This window comes from Dermacentor albipictus, chromosome 2 (assembly GCF_038994185.2).
Source record: "Dermacentor albipictus isolate Rhodes 1998 colony chromosome 2, USDA_Dalb.pri_finalv2, whole genome shotgun sequence".
Lineage (NCBI taxonomy): Eukaryota > Metazoa > Arthropoda > Arachnida > Ixodida > Ixodidae > Dermacentor > Dermacentor albipictus.
The window spans coordinates 15047675-15063266 of NC_091822.1; the positions used below are offsets into that span (position 1 = coordinate 15047675).

Sequence of the window (15592 nt, forward strand, 5' to 3'; positions counted from 1 at the left end):
AAAACAAGCAGTATTTATTCACTTTGCCTGACAAAAGTGTTATTTTCGATTGATGCCGCCGCGGCCTAGCAGTGACAACAGCGGCCTCAAACTTGCTAAAGCTGTAAGCCAGCTTTTCAGCCAGCCCCTTCTCGGCAAACATTCTCATGGCAGATTCCTTGTTGGCGTGCCCGCAGGCAGTAACGCTGCAGAAGTCGCGGGGTGCTGTTCTCGTTGCGACGATTGCATTCATGAGGCTGACGTAACGCGCAGCTTCTGCCACTGTCGGGCCTGTATCGCCCGTGCTGTCCCTTTCCAACACTTGGGCAACAACAAAGGCAACAATGGCGAAAAGCCGAACCTCGTAGCCGACATTTCTTCGCGGTCGCAGAAGTGCTGCTGAGCAACTTCTTCGCATTCCAAATGGCACATACCGTAGTCAACAGTAGATCCCTGTTGCGTGCCAGCGCCAACTTCGTGCCACATTCGATAGCATGAACAATGTCGAATTTTTCTTCTATGCTGAGCACCCTGCGTCTTTTTTTATCCGAGCTTCAGCATGACGCAACTCCTTGTTAGCACGAGGCCACAATGCTCTCTGGCACAGCACCGAAATGGTGTTGACGTTGCTTCACGCGCAAACGCAGAGCGCTTGGAGGCCATTCTGATCTCTGAGGCTTGTTCTGTCGGGCCGCCCGACGGAGACGACGAACCACCGAGTTTGCGCGACGAAAAGAGGAAACACTACGTGTTATTCCATACGTACAGAATAACCTGGTAGGGTTTATGCGGATACAAAACACCTTATGTTCAATGGCCACTGAGTCGGGGATTTGACTTTACTACTTTGAAACCGAAACTACTGTTTAAGCGGGCACTGTTTAACGAGGTTTCACTGTATTACATCAGTGACTGTCACCGTGTGCAGGGTGTTAATGATGAAGATATGCAATCCCTTCATCATCTCGTTGAATGCTGACACAGGAGGGTTTCACAATTTTGAAGGCCTTGATGATCAGGGTGCCTCAAGCCGATCATCATGGCTTCAAGCATAGCCTCAAGTTTTCGCCTGCATCTGCGTGACCAACAGTGTACCTGCTGCCATACTTTCACCATGTTTTCTTCGAGGCGATCACCGAGGCAACACCCGATCTGCGTCGTGTTCGATTGGCCTCAGCTGCTAAAGGGCACTTTCTTTCCACCAGCCCTGCTCGAAAGGTCGTCCTAGTTGACCCTCCTACATAAGGCTTGCATCTCCAAGCAAGACTTATATCCAAGAAAATAAGCTGAGCCGTAAATTACTTTTCAACAAAACAGTGAGAGTACGTTTGATTAGACGCGAGACACCAACTGTGTCGTGACCTCTGCTTGGGCCTAGTTATTTTTTACTGGTGTTCTCACAGAGACAAAAACTAAACTTGGCCAGTTTGGCAAACAGTGTGTTATGATGACCCAATATGAAAAAAATACTTTGAAATCTTTCTCTAAGCAGCAACTTACCATGAAATGAAAGAATATAGACTTATTCTTTAAAGAACAGTCTTTATTACCCCTTTAAGCTTGCTTGAAATGGAAACGACTTTTCTACATTATTCCTCAACAATATAATTTTTCTCGCAAGCTACATATTATTGCATATTAATGATGTCACTAATTATTTTATTATCACCTTTATCTGAACTTTAGTGCACCTTTTCTCTTTTTACATTGAGTTATTTTCATATTTTATAATTCTTATCTTTCTCTAAACTTTCAACTGCCTGCAATCCTGACAGCTTTCCGTTCCCATTTGCTCTTACTGCTTTTAACTGAACACTTAAAGGACCATTGACAGATAAGTTATAAAGCAAAGCTTTGATTGGCTCTTTCCCTCGGCTTGGCGTTTCTCATTTCCTTGCCAGATACACATGTAGGCCTTAGCTTTCCACAATTCCACGAGAAATCACGGAATTGACACTTTTTGAAGCTACGGAGAAACAATTGTTTCTCATTGTTTCTCACAAGGTGGCCCTACGCATCTTAAATATGACAGATCAAGTGAAAGGTGCCAAAAGTGACAGAAAGTAGAATTTTCTTATTTAATAATATTAAAAGGGTTTCTACTGACTCATCATCTTTTACTGTAGATGAAAATTAACATTATATTAGAATATTCTGACCTTGCAAGAAACATGGCAAAGTGGCGCAGCCGCAGTCATCTGTCCATCCAATGTTTTCGCAGCAATAGAAAGTGCTGCATTTTACTGTTTGCTTTATTTTCCGAGTTGGTAATCAAGATGGCTCCCTCAGGATCTCATTTAAGCAAAAAGAAAGCCGAAGAACGTGCTCAAGAATACAAGCATGCCAGCTGTTACAAAGATGGAGGAGTCTTTTGCTGACCTTGTGCGTGAGCAGTGGGCCGTCGGGGCAGGTGAACTATTGACGAGCACATCAAGAAACAAGAGACTCTTCCAAGCGAAAAAGTGGCAAAGAATCATCAGAAGACAGCGCTGGAGGTTCAGGAACACCGAGAAAGCGAAGCCGATTGCAAACGCTGGAATCCACAATTGCTGCTGGCAAAGCGAAGCACGACAGTGTGGTCAAATTCCTGGATGCATTAAAGGGACACTAAAGGCAAATATTAGGTCAAGCTAAAGTGATAGACTAGTGCTTGAGAATCTCTGAGGAGTAAATATTACCCCGAACAGAGCCTTAATAGAGAAATTGAGGTAAATGCAGGACATGATCAGCGACTCCCCCGGGACATTCAAGCATTTGCCTGATGACGAATGCACTCGTCAGTCAAATTCAGTGACCAGTACTCAATCACTCGTTGCAAAAAGATCCTTGCATTGTATTATAAGACGAAATAAAACGCTACATGTTCAGCTCTATTTAATTTTCAGAAGAAAGAATTCAATGAAATTACCCTTGACAATGAGGCGGCTGGTCAAATCGTTTCCTTTTCGCTCGACTCCGTGCCGCCCACGCTTTCGCATTTCACAGTACCTTTGTCATCGCGTAGTGTAGTGCTGCGCTGGTTTTGCTGGCTCGGGAAACTTGCACAAACTGCAAGTAGCAGAGAATTCAACTTTCATGTGATGTCGCGGGATGCCTGAATGGTCTATGCCACTTGACCGAAAAGCTGCTGCAGCGGCGAATCCACCACTCTGTTTTGGTTTGGTTACGCCGTCTGTCGGGTGCCGTTTCATTCACCGACGGCAGCAAAGGATGGTATGGCATATGCTACATTACCACTCTTCTGGTTGGGCGGCGGGAAGTTTGAAGAGCAGTAAAGGTATTCAGACCCTTAAGATACAATTTTCTCATGAACTAAGTCTTTTCCTGGCATGAAACAAGCGTCGTGAGGTTTCTAGAATGATATTTAAGCAGTCCACGTCGAATTAGTATTTGCCTTTAGTGTCCCTTTAATATCTGCGAATACTCCCCTAGAGAAGCTGGACAATCCGAAACTGAGAACGTTTCTACAGACACACGTTTGCACCGACGGTTCGGTGCATGGATCTGATGCACTCCGCCGAGGACTTCCGGAATTGTTTGAGAAGCACAAGACAAGACAGCTTTGAAAGCTATGTTTCAAAGTGCCACGGTGTTAGTAATTACAGATTAAACCACCAATGACTGATCAAAATCAGTTGCGAACGTGTAGTCCATCCAGTCAACGAGTGCTTCGCCACAACGTTTACTAGTGTAAGTTAAATTTGTGGATGAAGTGAACTCGTCTGTGAGAGGCTGCATTGTAACGAGAACAATGACAAGGTATGGAATTGAATTTGAGGATGCAACAGGCTTTGTAAGCGATAATGCAGCTTATATGGTGAAGTAATTTAATGAGTGCATAAAGCAACTTTAAGAGGTGCTGTTCACATTATGTGTAGCCCATAGAGTAAACATCGCAGGCAGTATAGTGCCGGTATCTTTTCCTTTAATAGACAAATCTGTCGCCAGTACAAAGAAGGCATTCCATCTGTCAAGTAGAAAGAGCGCTTTCCACAAATTTCATCTTGAAAAGTGTAGGGTTCAGTGTGCCAAGACACCTCTCTAGCACCTATAAAAAGTAGGTGGAATTCATGGATTGAAGCTGTTGAGCAGCATTCTGAATACTTTGAGTACTATCCTTCTTTGCAAAGGCAAGTCCATGAAAATATGGAGAAGCAGCATGCATTGATTCTCTTGTGAAACTTTTGAATTAACACTCAACTGAGCTTAAGTACAGGATGCATTGCAGTATTTGGTAAAAAAGTTGCAAGCCTGCTGAAAGCAGCAGAGGGTCAGTGAGGGTCGCCTGTCATAAAGCGTACAATGCTTTGTTTGCACTTTGCGGATATTTGAAAGCAGCTGTACAGGAAGATTTTGAAACACAATTGAAGAGAACATTGCACACGACCCATCCGACTAGAAACAAAATGAAGGTTGTAGTGACTAAAGCGGCTAGCAAAGCGTTAGTAAATATGGAGAAATCTTGGAAGTTCTTCAAGAGTGCGAGGTGCTTGCATTCTCTGCATGTCGGGTGTCATTCAGAGAAGAGGTCAAAGTCTGCAGGTGTGCCTGGACTTGGGGAAGAATCACTCGCCCTAGCTGTTGAATGACAAGTGTACCTGATGTCTGCCCAAAAACTCAAACCTAGTGACAGGGACTTAGCACCATTTATTTCTAAACAAGAAAATCCAGGTGTAAATTTTGATGTTCTGGCTTCCTGGGCAGGGATGGAACAGCTCCCTCCAGCACTTTCTTCCATTGCCCGTAAATAATGGTCAATGCCGATCAATTCTGTTGATACAGAAAGATCATTCAGCTGCTATGGCGACATTATGTCCCAAAAGTGCCTTTCTCTTGGTAAAGAGAGTACAAGGCATCATCTGATGCATCATCTCAGCCACAGCAGCTTCCTTCAGCTTTGACCCTTTCGCTGTCAGACTTTTCTGGCCCCGACGCACCCACCAGTGTCGGCTTGGTTTCAGGGAGCGAGAATAACAGGGAATGAACATAGCAATTTATTTTTGATTATGATTGGTACACAAATTACATAGTCAATGCAATATGCATATTTCAGTGTTCTGCAGCTGTTGTTAGCAAACATCATCATCATCATCAGCCTGACTATAAAATCCGTTCAACATCCGAATCTGACGATGCGGAACCCCCTTCCTCGCATGCGACTCTGTCCGAGTCTGAATCCGAGCTCGGCTCGTATTCTGAATCGGAATTCAGCCACCACTCCAATGAGCAGACGAAGGTCCCGCGCGCCAAGCTGTCCGAAAGTAACCGCGCACAGGGAGGATGCGCTTTCAGTTGCCCGCACAACGGAGAGAAATGGGATGTTGCATGATCAAGAAGACAGAGGGAGATGGAAAAAGGCTAAACAAAGTTCGAAGGACTTTACGTTTACTGCTGCAGGTCGGAAGCGAGGGTGCGGTGAGAGAGCGAAAGCGGCAATCGAGTCGCTCTTTTCGGAGAGGCAACGGCAGGTGTGCCTGAACTTGACGTGCTTAGCAGGCACACCAACAGAAGAAAAATAAAAACCTTCAAACCAGCGGAGATTGCAGAACAACCCTTGAACCCATAACCACCCGCACGCGACGCATGATCCAGCGAAGGCGGAGCCACCGCGCCACTCAGCAAAGAGAAAGTGGGGAGTGGCAGTCGCACCGTACTCTTCAATACATGGATTAACAAAGGTCGGGGCGAATATACGAACTTGTAGAAAGAGTCAACAGATGGCGTGGCCAATCTAGGAGCGCCAGCTTTGCGCTCAGGCCAAAATTTTGAACGCATGATAGAGAACGTACCGGTACGTCAGTGACACTGTGGGGGGGAAGCGCGATGACGTACCGGTACGTCCGTGACAGCGAAAGGGTTAAATAATGCAAGCATGTTTGGACTCTGAAAGTTCTTAATAGATAGACAAACTGTTACATGTACCTTATGTCTGTTCAGCGATGCTGTGGAATTTTGCAGATTCCTCTATCTGGATTTGCAAAATTTCAGATATTCTACCTTGTAAAGTTAGGGGTTCAACTTGTGGACATACACAGACAGCTTGGACTGCTGGATATGTGCCCATTCCTGGCCAATTGCCAAGAGTGAACATACCACTATAATGGATAAGAAGACATAAATGTAATCATGCCATGTTTTCTTTCCCTCTTATTTGCTATTTGTAGACATTTGTTAACCAAGTTGGACACGATTATTAAGCACAGCTGTGCCTACAGATGCATTATGAGTGTGGATTTAGTAGTTGGTGCGCGTCGCGGGACCAAAGACTACCTGCCGTGGGAGTGGACAGTATGTCTACTTGCACACACCTGCACACTAACAAGGGCAGCGAGTCAGTTTTGGAAGCAAACAACATGAAGCACGCCTCGTCGGGAGATGTGAAACCAGAGCAATCAGTAGGTTTCAGCACTTCACGTTGGCCGACCGTCACTTAAATAAGAACTTTTTCCGGACGATTCTGGAAGTGTGTGCACGGTGTGCAATACCATACAAGATGCCTAATCAATCAGAAACAAAGCAATTACTCATTAGACATCTTGTGCACTCCCTTCATAAGCATGAGCACCATGTAAGCAGGAACACAGATAAACTTATGCACAAACATACAAAGCTTCACTTCACATACACTCCAAAAGGTGCGTTATACCTGCAATTTTTTTTAAATTTTGACTTGTATGCTTCCATGAGTTCTATCTCTAATACTCATAGAATGAAACCATAAATGCTTTGATGTGATGAATAATTAGTGATAACGTTGCTAAGTATGATCAGCTCTCATGCTACTTAACAAGTAACGCCAAAAACTGTAGCTAGCCAAGCTATGTTTTTTTCACAAATGACACAGCGCATACAGTAAACCCTCATTATGATAAAGTGAAGGGGACATTGAAAAAATTCAATGTAAGCAGAAAATAGTTAAAAGCGACGACCTCTTAAAAGTTAAGAAAGTAGAGGGAGTAACACAACTTTACGGAAGTCTAATACGGGTGTCACATGGCACATTTTCAATCGAGACTGAACTTCTTCATTGCAATTGGCTCCTTGGTACAAGCTGTGGCAGAGAGCCAAACACGATCAAGAATTTCCATCCAGATCAGGCTTGATCGCAATCGAGACTACCCTTGTAACGATGTTACAAGTGCAAGATATTAAATGAAGCAAACCTTTACTGAGGTGCAAAAAGGCAGTCAAGCTAGGTCCACTGGGTGCTTGGGCCAAGTGTTTCTGCAGAGCGCAAGTAATGCCCGCTCCAATTTGTTCAGGCACCGATGAGGTTGTGGTCACCACCCGGGCATTCACCTTTGTTTTGCAGTTGATGGAGGCTCTGCTGCGTTTGCACCACTGTTGGTACAGTCAAACCCACTTATAATGATACCGGTTCGAACACTATATCGGTTATAACAATGAAAATGAAAAACTCCTGCACCGTCAACTTTTGTATGTTTTCTATGGGGAAATAACCCACTTGCTACAATGTCCCCATGCCACATTATCAGTTATAATGATGGAGTCTGGCTGCTGGGTGTCCATGCCGAAAAATAAATAAATAAATAAATAAAACGCGAGCTGTGGTATGACTGCCCGCCACCCCAACTGACGCCGCGTGCTTCTCTCCACGAATATCCGGTCGCCCTTCCACCAATCCGAACACGAAATAGCTCTGTGCCGCACCACCCTCTGAAACAGGAATGGACTGACACCAACTTGCGCTGACAATGCTGCTCCCAGACTGCTCACTGGGCCTTCACAGTTGGTTCTTTAGTCTACAGCCCTCATTCTTCGCAATTCTGCTAACAGATTAAGTAGTTCGTCCTTGTGTTTGTTCGTTGCATCGAAGTCGTTCCTGGCCACATTGTTTCTCTGCCTCATTGGACCCGCTGCCAAAATGGAAGATCGCTGATCTGCCCGCTGATCATTGGCAATGCACGACGTTGCCGGTGAAAAGAAAGCACACTGCTATAGACTTGGAAAGAAGTGCTAAATGGTGAGGCGATCATTGCAAACATGCTTGGATAGGATAGCGACAGTGACAGCCACGATGGTAGCGTTGACGCAGTAGAGCAGGCCGCCTCAACGTCGTCCCTGCTGGAGGTCCTGCAAATGATTCAGTCCCTCGTGGGCTTGTTTTCCCGAGGAACCTTCCGCTTCACTACGTGGAGCAGCTGGATGCTTTGGAGAAGAATGTTGGCAAGGTTCGCGTAAAGCAAGTAAGGCTGATAAACGTGCGGTTTTCTCGTGCAAGCCAGTGGGAAGTACGTGGCGAGATGCTTGTGGCAATCATGTCCCAGCATTTCTTCTAGATTTCTCAAGTTGAGATGCTGCTGCGGCAAACTTCCCGCATTTTTTAAATGACGCCTTTTGGGGCCACCAAAGCGATGCGTCGGCAGAGCTTGTACTATGTCACTTGCCATCCGTGAACCCTCTTTGCAGTTATAGCAGTGCCATTCTTGAACGCCAACAGCCGCAGCTTGTTAACAACACGCGATCGGAGAGCGCAGGATGCAGAGTTAAACAGTTAAACGAGTCGACACAATCAGAAGCCAGATGGAGGAATATGGTTGGGAGGAGAACTGACCTCCCTGCTATAAAAGCTTTCTCGGAACAGCTACGTCATCCCCATTTTCATTTTTTTTTCATCCAACCCTGTCATAACAATTATTCGTTATAACTGAATTTTTGTGGCCCTCGAATATTCTTATAAGCGAGTTCGGCTGTACATCACGAGGCTGTTTGTCTGTCAGCTCTTTGTCCTCATTGGAAACACAAAGAACCAAGTCTAATACTTCGGCATCCATAGCAGGGGCGACGACAGGAACATAAATGTCAGCCTACGCAAATTGGTCAAAGTTGACTTCCACCTATTCGCCAAAGATTATGTGCACAGTGCCGTAAAGATCGTTGCAAACCTGGTGATCATACTCAGGCTCGCCTAAGTGTGACTGGGTAAAGCTGGCTAGCACAAAACAGTTCACGATCTATGCAGGTGCCCGCTCTTTCCATGAATGGTTTAAATGTATGGCACCAAGTAGGTCAATGTTACAGCCCTTGTTGGCACCACATGCAAAAAGCCTGCGTTGTAAAAGACTCTTGCTGTGTAGCTTTCAGGTGGTCTCAATAAAGCCCCGATCCATAGGCTGGAAAATGACGGCCGTGTTTGCTAGCAGAAACTTCAAAGTGATCACTCCGAGATTATCAATCTTCCCATGGCTGGGGCAGTTGTCCACAACAAAAAGCGCATGGCAATGCTTTGCGTTGAACTTTCTATACAAGAGGCACACAGGCTCCTCAAGAACAGCAGCAGACATACATGCATGTTTACTGTTTTCATATAACGCCGTCTTTAGGCATAGCGCCTTCTCCAGTATCGATAAAGGAAGCTTGTCCTCACTGGTTGCAATTCCGCCAAACAACACAGTAACCTGTTCCCTGCTATGTTTGCCTTCCTTTTTGTCAAATAATGCAGTCTCATCTAGGCTGCAAATGTCTTTATAATTGCTGAAGTAAGGAGCTCAGCCGATGCTTATGATATCCCTCCATGGTGTCACCGTCCATGGCTCCACTTTCGCCAAAAGTTGATTTTGAGGATACACAGTGTTGTCACTTGAAGCGTTCAGGCCAGCCATTGCTGCATTTAAATTCTCCCTGCTTGCCTATTTGGAGGGCTAGAGCTTCTCCTCTTGAAGTCAGTGTGGGTCCATTAACACGGAGGTTCGCACTTCTGGCATTTTTCAGCCACTCAAGAAGTACACACTCAACTTCTGGACACTTGGAATCCCGATTGCGCTTTTGTTTGGCTGAGAAGCTCTTCCCAAAGCCATCCAATTCACAAAGCCTGCACCAGCTGATGCCTCTTAGCAAAAATTTGCACTTGAGCGTGAAAAGCCATCTTGGCAAATCACCGCTCTATTTCATTTCTTGTTATCAACAAGAGTGCGTTCTTGTTGCCTGATGGCCAAGGCTATGCTATAACACTCACCCTCGTCCAGGTTGACGTACTCCACGCTCTGGTCCTCCTCTCCTGTCAGGCGATTGCGCTTGCGTCCCACAATGTGTGCCCGGTCATCCAAGTGGTGGCCAATCGTCAGCTCTTGCAGCCCTGACCGACTGTCCTGCAGTGATCGCCGGGTCTCCTTCACCTGAAAGTCAGAAATTATGCTTGGTGGTAAGCAACATGCATGGACGCATTTAGATAATGCAAGCCACTCAATTACAATAACTATGAGGTATGCAACAACTATAAGGCATGTGACTGGGTTCTGCTGGTATGCCTAGTTTCTTTATATGTGACTCTCGGCTATTGTTGGTAAACATGAAGATCGCTGGACGGAAGTGCCCTGATGAAGTCGCCCAAGCACTTAATAGGCGCAATCATGTATCTGCATTCGGTATTGTGCCGTATCAAGATGATTGGCCATAGGTACAAGGTTGATGTTATGAAGGGGTGGGACTGCCCAAGGTCACTTTGGAGCAATTTTTGGAGCAAGTAAAATTGCATTTTGGAGCAATTTGGAGCAGATAAAATTTCATATTGAAGCAGTTTAGAGCAGGCCAATTAGAATTTTGTGGAATAATCGAATATGGAATATGGCAGCACACTTCGAAACCATGATGAAACAGACTAAACCAGCACAAGCACTGTACTATACTGCAACTGTGTTAAGCAATGTCTTAAGCTGAAGTTTGAAGCAGATATAGCCCGATACTGAAACTGCCTCGTGTATGCAAATTTTGACAATACAGCATGCTCTCGGTTGTACAAATGTCAGTTTAACGAATACTATTTAATTAAATTCCCCGCAGTTTCCCTATGCATTCAATGCAAAAAATTTTCAGTTAGACGAATTTCTCAATAGCGAATATTTCAGTTGAGCGAAGTTGATCAGTGGACCCAGGCTCATTTTTAAAATCAGTTCAATGAACTTTTGCGCTCTGCAGCACTTGGGCATAGCTGATGCCCGCCACCCCCAAATTTCCCTTCCCGTGCCGGCTACGTGCAGTGTGACAGTGAGCTAGTCACCTGTGCTGAACTATCAGATCTGGAAATTGTTTCCTGTGTTCGCACCCGAAGAAGTAGAGTACGACGAGGAAGATGCAATGGCAGAGGCAGATTCAAATCCTGTAATTCTAGCTGAGGCTGCAGGATGCCTTGGAAAGTTGCGAGACAATGTGTCTCGGCAACAAGCTATGCCAGAGTAAACAATCTCTGTGGACAGCTTTAGTACTTCTTGCACTTTAAGAGCACCAGCGCAAATGAATATTATACAATTTTTTTTTTTTCAAAATGAGATAGGCAGCAACATAACTGTTACGCACTTCATATGTATTGATGTACATGACTCCATAAATTGCGTTTCCCAGTCTTGACTCATGTCTGCTCTGCCCTATGTCATTCTATGTTCTACTGAATATTCAGTTTAGTGAACTGAACTTTAGTTCACTCAAGTGAGAGTTCACTGTAGTGCCTTTAGATTTTCATTTAGTGGAAGCAACCACAAAAAAACATGCATTCTCTGTAACAGCGAGTTCGAAATTTCGAAAAGTAACACAATACATCTTTATAAATACATTTTTCTTTAATGTGTCGACAGTGTGGTTGAAGTGCCTGGAAATGCACTTTACCAACAGACCCTATGGAGAAGCCAGAGTTACGAACTACAGTGGAATCTCGATAAATAGAAATCGCTTAAATGGAACCGTCTCTTATACGGAACACTACCCTCACGGTTGGCTGGTTTTGTATTCAAGCAATTGTATGCACCTAGTTCTCAGTAAATGGAACTCCTGATAAACAGTACCAATTTCCTTGGTCCCTTGAGGTTTCCACTGTACTCTGGTTAATTGAAAGCCGTTTCAACAGAATAGAGCAGGGCGATTCCAATGCACCTAATGCTTAACTTTCTAGTATAATGTAAAACTGTTTCAACCTGTTATTTCAAATCTGCCATTAGCCCTTCACGATAGCTGAGGCTTCGCCGATATCGGCATAAAAACAGGTTGTAACAGTTTTACGTTATAGTGGGCCGGCTGAACCTGCTGCAGCGCGTGCTTCTCCAACAGCTCGCAGCACCCTCCACCTATTTTTCTTTGTTTTGCACCTCGGCCGATGGGCCCACTCAACCCATTGCGCTCCAATTTAAACACAGCTGCCCTGGCCACACGAACAGCAGCGACGACAGCCGGCAACTTGCCAGAAGCGCAGGGGTGGGGCTGCCACAAGCCATTTTGGAAAAATTTTTGGAGACTAAATTTAATTTTGGAGCAGTTTGGCAATCTCAATTTTGGTGGAATAACAGAATATGGCAGTGCACCTTGAAACCCTGATAAAACACAGAATAAACCAATACGAAGCGTTAGTAGAAGCGTGCTTTGTACCGTATTTACATAATTGTAAGTCTACCACTTTTTTTAAATGTGAAAGTTTGAAGTTGGGGGGTCGACTCACAATCGAAACCAAAACATGGCGCCGCCAAAAAAAGCGAGACCAACGGGAGCTATAACGTAGTTACGATTTTATGTTTTCTCTATGGCCCTACCCGTATCATTTCGCTATCTCGCTTGTTTGTTCGTTTTTCGGAAGGGTTTTTCAACGTTTTTGAGAGTTTTACAGTGCACGCAACACTCAAGGCGGGGGGGTGTCGATAGTTGATGGAAGCGTCGCTGTTCCTATTTGCGGTGGCACCCTCAGATCGGCGGCGCTTGCGGGCAGCATCGGCATTTCATGGAAGAGCAGGCACCACTCGCGGGTTTCTCTTTGCCTATTGCACTTGGCTTTCTTGACAAAAGGCATTCATTTGACGCATTCCACTTGACTGCCGGCTATGTGCTACTTCTATGCTTCGCCAGTCATCATCAGCGCTCCAGGCCCACTAATCGTTCGGCACTCGTTCACAGCAGCATTCCAGAGGGCTGCCATCCTTTATGCAGAAGAAGCAAATCACTGCGCAGTGGGCCGCAATTTCTATGTTTCTGAACAGGTGGTGCGAGAGTGGTGACTGCAGCGAAGCGAAATTTTCACCTGTGACGGCAAGTGAGAAATTTCCCACATGCCGAAGTCTGGACGCTTTCCGCAGCTGTAGGCTAAGCTTGCAAAGTATGTCGCTGAAATGCATGATTGGTCCCTGTCAGTGAAGTGCGACATGGTCATGTAACAAGCACGGACCTTCGCCTTTTAAGGCCCTGCTCCGCCCTGAGTACGAGTGGCTGGCGGCAGAATACCACGAAATTACGCCAACCGGACCTGTAAAAAGAGCCTCCCTGATGGCTGCGTGTGGTTGGGTGCATTCCACGTGGTCTGCTGCTCTACAAGATGTCGCAGTGCGGTCGTTTGCCAAATATGAAATTTTGCTGGACCACAACGCGCTGTGGGACCGCAGCAACAATGACAATGGCAACACTAGTGAAGACGAGTGGTCCAGTGACCATGTCAGCTACTAATAAATTCTCGTTATCGAATGCACCCTCAGGTATGCTCTCTTTTTTTCCTGTCACGCGATATGGGGGGGTCGACTTACATTTGAGTTGACTTACAATCGTGTAAATACGGTAACTGCAGTGTGCTACAACATGGAAAAGTGCATCAAGCAGCGGCATGGTGCAGGCTTTCCCGTAAAGCCGAAAACATCAGTTGCACTACAATCGAACTACATATTCCTACGTGACGCTTACGATAATAGTGAAAAATGTTCTGAAATTATGCAGTCCAATTGATGCAGTAGCACCTGGGTCACCATAAGTCACCACACACACAGAGCTGCAATCAGCCCTGGGATATATTTCTTTTTGTTTATTTATATACATACCGAAGGCCACAGTCGGAACCAAGCAGGAGTGAAGCACAAGAGAAGATGTAATATATAAACGGCACGTTGTATAAAAAATATGTCACAGGAAAAAGCTATAACAACCACATAAACACGTAAATACAAATCATGAATCGCGCAGTCTTGCATAATGAATATGTTGCACACCAATGTTGATGTTCCCAATATTATTAACAAAAGATTCTACTGAAATAGAGGAAACAGCTACTTCTGGTGGTTTATTCCAGCAGACAATGGCAGCTGGAAACAAAGAATACTTGTGCGAGTTCATGTGGCTTATGGTTTGTTTGACCATTTTACTGTGACCCATGTGAAGTGAACATCTCTTGCGGTCAGGTAGGTAGGTGGTAAGTGGCCATGATAGAGCTCATGCATAAATTCTAACCTCGATAGGACTCTATGATGGGCTAGTGACTGTAGATTAGTTTCCATACATAACTGCCTAACACTGCTACATCTTGAATAATCTGAGAAGGCAAACTGAACCACTAATCTTTGTATTCGTTCCAATTTGCCAATTAAATATTTCTGATGTGGGCTCCAAATTGTATCAGCATTCTGTAAGGTAGGTCTTACTAGACTTCTGCAAGCTTTCAATTTGACAGGCACTGTTGCTTCATGCAGTTTCCTTTTCAACAGTGAACAGTATGGGATTTGTGACAAATTTCGTTAATGTGGGTCTTCCAACTTAGGTTATTTGTCATAGTTACCCCCACATATTTTATGCACGAAATTCTGGTTAGTGGGGTATTGTGTAATGTGTACGTAAAGTCAAGCATTGTTTTCTGTTAGCAAATGAAAGTTATTTTGTTTTAGCAGTGTTTTAAGTCTCATAGCCCATACCTTGCACCACTCTTGAATAGCATGCAAAGAGTCATTTATTGTAAGTTGATCTGAACAGTTAAGCACTGACTCATATATATGACTCTGTGAACAATCGTGTATGTACTGACAGGTGAACAAAGCATTACATGTCATTGATATAAATTGAAATGGGTGCCAAAACAAATTCTTGCGGGACACCAGAGGAAACACTCAATACCTCAGAGGAACATGTATTCACATCACAGTAACACTTTGTTTCCTATTAGTAAGGTAACATGAAATCCAGGATACTACATTTCTTTGAATACCACATGCATGGAGTTTGGTAATTAAATCAGCATGGGGAACAACATCAAAAGCTTTGGAGAGATCCAAAAAATAGCATCAATTTGACCTCCTCTATTAAGTTCGTTAGCAATCTCCTGCATTAATTCTGCTAATTGTGTTGTGGTTGACAACCCAGACCTGAAACCATGCTGTTGATGGCACAAAAGATTGTTCCATTCAAGGTGAGTAACCATTGCTTTGTAAATTATGTGCTCCAAAACCTTGCAACACGTGCTTGTGAGTGACACTGACAGGGGCATAGCCAGGGGGGGGGGGCTTATGGGGCTTCAGCCCCCCACCCCCCCCCCTCCGAAATTTTTTCGTGCTGTCCATGCAAGGCCCACCAAAGCAACCACCGGCGTCTGAAATCATTCGGGATTTTGTCTAGAATATACTTTTCATGCCCGAAAAGACATTTCACCGCGAACATTGCGAACTCGCGGCTGGATTTCGTGGCAATGCTCATGCACCTGGGGTCACATAATGCAAGAAGCCCCATCCGAGCACCAAATTTCAAGGGCGTTTTGATGGCGAACGGACTCACTGCAGCATGTCGCAGAGGCCGCGGAATCTACGGAGCGCATGGATGTCAATTCCGAAACTTTATGGGTATAAATTCTCATAAACTTTTGATTCGAAAG

The 15592-nt window shown here is 44.8% G+C and overlaps 1 protein-coding gene and 1 pseudogene across 3 annotated transcripts in view; one reads left to right on the top strand and one right to left on the bottom strand.

Annotated features, from left to right (window-relative positions):
* LOC135910898 (myeloid leukemia factor 2-like) overlaps positions 1-15592 on the bottom strand; it is a 73301-nt gene that overhangs the window by 13662 nt on the left and 44047 nt on the right. For all 3 annotated transcript variants that reach the window (XM_065442964.2, XM_065442966.2, XM_065442965.2), the window contains exon 4: positions 9956-10115. In XM_065442964.2, the coding sequence (XP_065299036.1) occupies positions 9956-10115 (160 nt within the window). The remainder of the gene's footprint in view (positions 1-9955; positions 10116-15592) is intronic.
* On the top strand, positions 349-4880 carry LOC135910897 (uncharacterized; annotated as a pseudogene).